The sequence below is a fragment of the Chelonia mydas genome, chromosome 2, assembly GCF_015237465.2.
Source record: "Chelonia mydas isolate rCheMyd1 chromosome 2, rCheMyd1.pri.v2, whole genome shotgun sequence".
Taxonomy (NCBI): Eukaryota; Metazoa; Chordata; order Testudines; family Cheloniidae; genus Chelonia; species Chelonia mydas.
Window position 1 is genome coordinate 78556362 of NC_057850.1, and position 8298 is coordinate 78564659.

An 8298-nucleotide genomic window follows, 5' to 3' on the forward strand; every position below is an offset into this window, starting at 1 on the left:
GCTGACACTGTGGAATTGAATTCATGATTTGGCATTAACATTCTAATTAAGGTTTTGCTTGAGTTGCCATTTTAACCTTCCCCTAACTCCCCCGACCCCTCTGCCCCGACCATTCTGGAAAATCCAACATCCTGTCATTAGCTCTAGACCGTTTGCAAACTATGGTACAAAGTAAGAAGTTAGGAATAAAAAGCAGGGGACAGAAGCAGAAAATCTTGATTAGAAAGTATAATTTAATAGAACGTGTATTGAACCAAATGTATTGATTAATGTGGAAGATATAGTACTTATATTGATTCTAACTAGAGATTTAGTACTAAAAGCTGTAAGCCAAAAAGCTGGTGCAAATTGCTACAAAAGTCAGTTTAATGCTGTCCTTGAGAATGCCTTCACAAAGAAATTCTTCTAATGTTTGAGGAGTAGGTAGAATGCGGTATATGTCAGTTTGATCCCGGAGGGTTTTATTTTGTACTCTAATAGCTGTTACGAGCCTACATTATATCCAAGGAGTAATTTTCCTTAGGGGTGCCCAGCTCGCTTTGTGTCAATATTCTAGCATTTTAAGTCACGTACAGTATATGCTTCTGGGAACAGTGCAGGAGCCAGCCAGACTCATAATGGTCTGCATTCATTAATAAAGGCAGAAGCTTCTGTCCCTCCATTGCCCACTACAGGGATGCCTCCCTGGTCTTTAGGGACCCGTACAGACACATTTAAAGAAAGCTTTATTTTGAGTGGGCAGGAGATGAAATGCAGGACTTGCAGGCATTTCCTAAGTCAGCTATATGCCCAAGCACAGGGGTGACCTTAATAGGTCAGAGAAGAATGCAGGTCAAAAGACTTATTATCCAGCCTGTTGGAAACCAATTGCTTTTGTTAAAAAAAAAAAAACGTAGTGCTTAAAGGTTGATAGTAATGTAGAATTCTTCTTTACAACCCGAAATTGTATTGTAGTGCAATGGGGTTATAAAGAAATAAAATAAAGATTATCCTTACTGTCTGCAAATAAAGGATTCCATATATAGGATAACATGTAGTGTCCCATAATTAGTTAATCAGTGATGATTGATTACGGATGTTTATGTTCTTGAACTAAGGAAAAAATAATATGCTGCTGTGGTACTGTCACCATCTGTTGAAGGAAGACATCCACATTTAATCTTTATATTTCTTTATTTGTACCCTCCTTGCACGGCTTCTCAGGTACAATTGTGTCCTATTTCATCTAGTTAAAAAACATCTCATTTAAATTGAATGCAACTGCAATTCACATTAGAGATTCCAATGAGATAGTGAATCAGTGGGGTTTTTTTCTTCACTGAGTTTGATGCGATGGATGGCATTTTTTGCTAGCTAGTATGTCTGTTTTCTGTCTGAGATATAGAGAGAGAGAGAGATACCAAATAACAGAAAAAATACTACTTTCTACTGTCTTAACAGTTTCTGCAAAACAACCTCATTCTCTTTGCAGAGGAGATTTCTCTACCACTATTGTAGTGAAATCTGTGTATGATTTTAACCTTACAGCACTAAGTACAGGGATTTCCCAAAGCTATCTACTCATGGAAAGCAATGTAGTCTAATGTTTAAAGCAGCTCACTGGGAGTTGGGATTCTGGGTTTGTGTCACTGGGTCAGCTAGAAACCAGGTAAATATGTTTTGAAAGAATTTTATCTGTGAAGTATGTTGAAGCCAAGTTCTTGTCAATGTTTCCTAAATACAATCAAGGTAGGGAAGTAAGGATTTGTGAACATCTTTCCTAGTTTCTTTGGTTTTTATTGTGAGCAATAGATGCTGTGGCAAAATGGGCTGCCATTTTGTGTGTGCAAAACTCTCATTTGTGTGCGCACACCCAGTTTTTCATCATGAAATCAGACAACCTTTGAAAATGTTACCTAACTCTGTTGGTGAGCATGTGTTGGAAAACATATTTTTTCTCTTTCCACTGCTAAGTATGAAATAGAAATTTTTGCTTAACAGACTGACTGACTGTACTTCATGCTTAAAGGAAAATACATGTCTTTATTGTGGTGATATGAATATATGATGTCTTCAGCACTTTAGTTGAATTACGTATATTTAGAAAAAAAATACAACCAATTGCTTCAAATTCAGGAAAGTTATTTGCTGTAGTAAATTTCTGGAGCAGAGATTTTTAAAACTTCTGCTCTTAAATGTTCTGTGTCTTCTGTTAAGGGCAGATTCTGATGGCATAGCCACACAGCAGATCTCAGCACTAATATTCTGCTCTCCCTGTGTGTACAGGACTCCCATGTTCCTGGCAATGGGAGTTCCATATTGTGTTTTCCCCACATGCGGGAACTCACACTGTTATGAAAGTGGGAGTTCTGTGCACATAGGGAGAGCGGAATATCAGCGTTGAGATCTGCTGTGTGAATAATACAGAAGAATTTTGCCCTAAATTTTAAACACAACCCCCCTCAGAAAAAACAACAACAGTTCATAACTGGGATTAATGTTTGCAATTTTCAGTCACTTAGACATGGGGTCTCCAATAGATGGCTTTTTGTAGGATGGAATATGGCTCTCTGTGGGATTACAGAATTTTCCTCCTTTTCTTTTCTCTACCCTCCCATCCTTCACCTGCTTGTCTTGTCAATGTTATGCCTGTGACGTGCTTTCAGTTTTAGTTTATGAAATAGCCTTTCTGCTGTCTGTGTATTTCTCCCTAATTCACTGCTGCCTCAGAATACATTTTGGAAGCATTAATTGCTTTGGAAAACTTGACCGATTGCACGCTGTTTTGACTCTTTAAAATAAGTACAATTGCTTGATGAAGGTTGAAGCTGCCCCAGCTCTTTCCACTGGGGACAGTGTTTGTTGTGTCCTGTTCTATTCAGCATTTTTCTCACACCACTTGTTTCTGAATGTATGTCTTCATTATCTCTTGAGAATCTCCATTATGTGCCAGGCAGTATAGTCTGCAACACAGAGCACCAGTGCGAGTGGATCCCATTTCATGGTTTGTTTTGTCTCTCTCACTTTTGTGCCTTTTTATTTTTAATAAAAAATGTTATTGCAGCCGAAGTACTGAGCACACATGTAAAGCTCCTTTCAATTGTTTCACACACTGCTGCGTGGCTCTTCCAGACCCAAAACTGATTACATGTAGCTCAGACAGTCAAAAAGCAGGGGATGACTGACACATACTCCCATTAGATCAAAAACAAAAAATACCCCAAAAAATCTCTCTTCGAGGTAACAATTTGGCTCTGACACTAACCACTCAAAAGCAAAGAAAACCAAATGTAGGTTGTCACTCCATGTTTAACTTGTCCCATTGTTTCTAGGTACTGCAGGGTTTCAGATTGGTCTGTGGTGTTATAAGCGCTGCAATAATGGATGCAACAGGATGACAGAAGGGTAGACGGTCAGAGTTAACTCTTAATTCACTTGCTTTTATGGTTTAAAGTCAGAATCTATTACCCGTGACCAACCAACATTTTAGTCCGCAACATATTGTCACTGCTTTATAGCACTTTGAGATGACTTTGTGGAAGATGATATATGAAATCAAATGGAATAATAATCTCTTTTAACCACTGGCCTTGGTGGATCTGGAGTCCCTGCTATATCAGCATTTAATCATTTTGTATTCACATCTGGAAAACGTGCTTCCAAGTGTCACTGGGTCATTTTCCTTTTCATCTTGAGACAGGCACTACTTAAAAAATTCCTCGGTCTTACCCTGAGAGAGATCCTTTTCTTGCCAAATATCCCATGAACATACGTGTGTGTGTGTGTGTGGGTGTAGAAACGATATGATGTATTGTTAGATTAGCATGGAATCACACAATATTCATCTTTATTTTTCTGTGGCTGCACTTACGTTTGTATTCAGGGGTGGCTCTTGAGGGTGTGGTTCAATACATGTTCACTTCACGGAAAATGATGTCCATCTTTTGGGCATGGGTTCGTTTTAAAGTGTTGTAGTCCAGAGGAGTCTGTATGTAGATTAAAACTGATAAAACAAGGGGAGGGGACTGTGTACTTTAGGAACTGATAACGGGACACAACACCCTTCACCTCTAGGTCACTGGTCCGAATAGAGCCCGGGTCAGTAGTGACAAAAATTCATTACTACCTGATGGCTGTTCTGTGGTCTGTGAAATAAGATTGTGGACTTTGTCCAGTTCTCTGTGGATATGGTCTACATCACAAAAGAAGAATCAGCATGAATTGGGAACCTTTTCTTAGTTGCCTGATGAAGCACAGAGACTAAAGTAGCATCTCATCCAATAGTGGTGATCCCTTTGCATTAGGACTGGTGTAGTGAAACTTGCACTGCTGCTGCCCACTTTGCACTCTTTCTGTGGATAAATAGCGAACTTCATATTTCCAGAGCTGATGCTGTCACCTTTTACATGGCAATAAATTCACTTAAGGAAACAAGGGTTGAGTTGTTCTTTGGGGGATAGAGGGATAGTTCTGGCTTCCCCACCTGCTTGTCAGTCAGCCAACTGAGTGCTTTGGTGGGCATGTCCCCTCCTACTTTAAAATATGCGCTACTGATTGGGCGGAAATGTCTGGTTGAATTTTCTAGTAAGGATGCTAAAATTAATGTATTTCTAGTGTGTAGGCATTAAGGCCACATAAGAAAAAGAAATGTGTGTCTCATTATATATAATGGGCTAAATTCATCACTGTGTGACTGGGCACTGGAGCCAGTGAAGTTGTGTTCACTTTCAACAGGGCAGAATTTGCTCTAATGTACCTTGAGGTATTCAACTGCTATTCATGTGACTTATAGAAATGATACCAGTGCTAAAAAGCCTCATCTTTTAACAGCAAACTTTCTCCAGGCCATTTAAAAGAGAGATGGCAAACATGTTTCTCTTGTATACAATGTAATATATTCAGCGGGTAGCATTGTTAACGCAGCTTTTTCTTGTCGCAATGCCTAGACTACAACTAAGTCACTTCTTTTATTTTTGTTTCAGAATCATACAATGACCCAACATAGCAGTTAGTGCAATGCCCATCTCTTCAGGAGAATCCTTTGTGGCACAAAAAGGGAACACGTTTTACTCTTTGCACGAAACTTTCATTGTTAATGTATATTATTCAGAAACATTGTATTGTACCATAAAACTTGTATTATCGAAACTGTTGGATGTTCATGTGTTTGAACTTTTGAGCACCGGATAGACTTCCTGTATATAACGTGTTGCACATGTATTATGTTGTCTGATACTAAAATGGTCTTATAAAGACAAGTGGACTTGGGCCCTATTCAAGAAAGATAAAAATAATAATGTGTGAGGAAAAAGGCTTAAGAAAATGTCATTTTCAAGAAAGAGGGAGAAAAAATCTCTATGTTATACTACAGCTGTTTGGCCTTCCTTTCATTTAAACTTAAGTCTAGAATCTCTCTCTTTTGGTATACAAACAGATGAATCTGAGACTATTTTTTATTGCTGAAGATTCTTGCAAAAAAACATGAAAAGACTCTTTCTCCCAGAGCAGGAACCCACAGTTGAATAAGGCCCGTATATATATTTGTAAGCCTTGCGATATGACAGATAGCATTACCATATATGCAATAGTTGTTATGTAGATTGTCAAAGAAACTTTTTTTTTCCTGAATACCATTTGAAGCTTTGAGTGTTCAAGACTTTCCTTAATGATTTCACACAGCCAAATTCTTGACTCAGTTGAACTAACCTGTATGTTACTGTTATTAATGTTTACTCTGCGGTCTGAACCTGGAGATTACTGGAATTGTTTTCCAAGAGGAAATAAATTCAGTTTACCATTATGTATGAGTGCAATTGTGTCTTTTCTTTTTCTTGTTACAGTACCATTAAAAACATATCTGCTGCTTCACTGCAGTTGAAACATGCACTTGAAGAAAATATTCACTGGTTTTTTTTTTCAATTAGCCAAGTCAATAGTTTTACTCCTATCTGCTTGATGCTTTGGCTCCTAATGGGTCACAGTTTATCCAAAATTTCTAATAACCTCAAGTGTGGAGCAGTTATTTACATATTTCACATGCCGTGCAAGCCAAGCTTGCAACCTTCAAACCCTGGAGAGAGAGAAGTATTGCCTAGTGAGCTGAGTACAGGATTCAGAACCAGGAACGACCTCAATTCTAATCCCAACGCTGACACTGATTCTCTAAACCTGAAGTCCCTTACCCTTTCTACTGTCATGGACAGTGGAAGGGGGACATGGCTAGAGCATGCTGCAATACAGCGATCTCCACCAGCACAATGTCCACTGGGGGCTGGTATAAGCCGGTGTAACTTAGCCCTGGCTGAGGGCTGATTGGTCCCTGGCTGCTCTCAGTGTAGAGGAGAAGGGGAAAGGCCGTGCAATGGCACATTTGCCCATCAGCGTGTCAAACACTGCTCCAGCTCACCTGAGAATTCATGCCAAAGACATGCTTTAGATATGTGGGCATTGTATTTCCTGTTGCTTGAGTTGCTGGATTCATCCTATTGAAACTAGTGTTGCTGAAATATTGCAGTCTTAGAATTGTGCATCACAACAGTCCAAATGGCTGGACTGACAGCCTCATGCTGTCCGAGTAGATATAAAGTGTGATTTCCAGTTTGCTGACTGTCACATTTTGACTCTCCATAGTTGGAGAGTGAAGGGGGTGGAAGCAAAGTACGAAAGTCTCTGGTTGCCAGATATTTGAAGAAAAATGTGTCCCATTTAAAACTCCAGCCTCAAGAATTGTATGCATATTTTGCCAAGTACAAAAAAGAAATTCCTGGGTTTTGTATGAAATTCTCATTTGTGCTGACAAAAGGATAAACTCAGGCAACAGTACACAAGGCACGTAGAATGCCAGCTCTATTTATAAGTCAGAAACTGTTTCCATTTTCATTCTCATTAATATATTACTCATCTCTGCCAAATTGGATGTGATGATAAGTTCTTTATTCCTGACAGATACCTTAAAAGATATCAGACATTTCAGCCTTCGTGTGTGAAAGCATGACATATTGGTAAAGACTGAAAATAGCATGTTTCTAGTAGAGTTCAAATATATAAGAAATATTACACCCTACTGTTTTTGTAAATGCCAGAGTGCCACTGAGTTGAGACAGATGGTAGCTGGGAAAGATGCAATCTTATAATCAAAAGCTAAAATATGTCAAAAATATGTTAGCAAGTACAACACAGCATATTACTAGCATCTCATATCATGACAGCTTGCAAAACATGCAAAGATGTTGAAATTCTAGTTATGTAAATAAAGTAACAGTAAACAGATCAACAGCAAATGTGATGATGGCTTTATGCATCGATTGTCCCTTCAGTTCAGGGCTGGGGAATAGGAAGGTCTTATGGTCACATTCATTCCCAGATGGATTCTAAGAGCTGGTTGCTAGTATCAAGTGCTGGAATCCACTTACCTTTTTGTGAGAAACAGGTTTGTTGGTGATACCTAAAAAGCTGTTTAAATAGATTACGGAAGACATTCAAACTTCCCAATGAGGATTGAGTTTTCTGTGGGGATTTATCACAGCATTTAGAAAAACAGCAAGAGACACATATACCATCTTGCTCAATACACAAGGCTCTGTGTGTGGATGTGTGTGCGCACTTCAGCTACGGCATGCTATACACCCGTTTGGGTCAGCAAGAGCTACAATGAGCCAATCCTAAAACCGGACACCAGAATGCGAAGGGGGAAAATCTGTTTCTCAGGGATGTTTTTCTAGATTGATGGACAAACTGTCCCCTCACCTCTAAGACCCTGGTTTTAATCCCATCATTTCTAAGAGACATGAGTTTTACTGTGGTAGTTTAATGAAATGATTAGTCCAGAATTGCCCAGGTTGAAGGGAGAATACATATAGAATTTATATTGCAGAAATGCAATAATTTATCCAGTTAACATTTTGAGCACAGGATTTCTGACGAAATGCACTAGTGTCTGTCTACACAAAAGATGATCTGGGAATGGTCACTAACCTTTATGATTCCGAAATAAGAACTTTTATAAAAAAAATGTCATATGTGGTTGCCTAAAGTTAGGCACTTAAATCCATGTTTAGGCACTTAAATAATAAGGGAATGAACACTTGCAAGTCCTGGGGAGAATGGTGCTTATCATAGCTTCTTTGATACACTAACAGAACAATATTCTCATAGCTTTTCCTCATTTGGGGCACCCTTGTATAAAGAACTGTCAACAGTTGTCAAAAAAAAATTGCATGAAGAGAATCCTAAAACAGGCTAATGTTTATTAACTGTTTCTAAATGGCAGAATCCAATATGAAATCCACTCCATGTTTTATTGACCATTATTGTAATCCT

At 38.7% G+C, this 8298-nt stretch overlaps 1 protein-coding gene across 13 annotated transcripts in view; it reads left to right on the forward strand.

The window, feature by feature from the left end:
• The window catches only part of ZNF521 (zinc finger protein 521), a 268270-nt gene extending 262491 nt beyond the window's left edge, over window positions 1-5779 (forward strand). For all 13 annotated transcript variants that reach the window (XM_043539713.1, XM_043539712.1, XM_037892727.2 and 10 more), the window contains one exon: window positions 4962-5779. In XM_043539713.1, coding sequence (XP_043395648.1) covers window positions 4962-4991 — 30 coding nt within the window. In that variant the 3' untranslated portion in view covers window positions 4992-5779. The remainder of the gene's footprint in view (window positions 1-4961) is intronic.
• Window positions 5780-8298: the final 2519 nt, after the last annotated feature.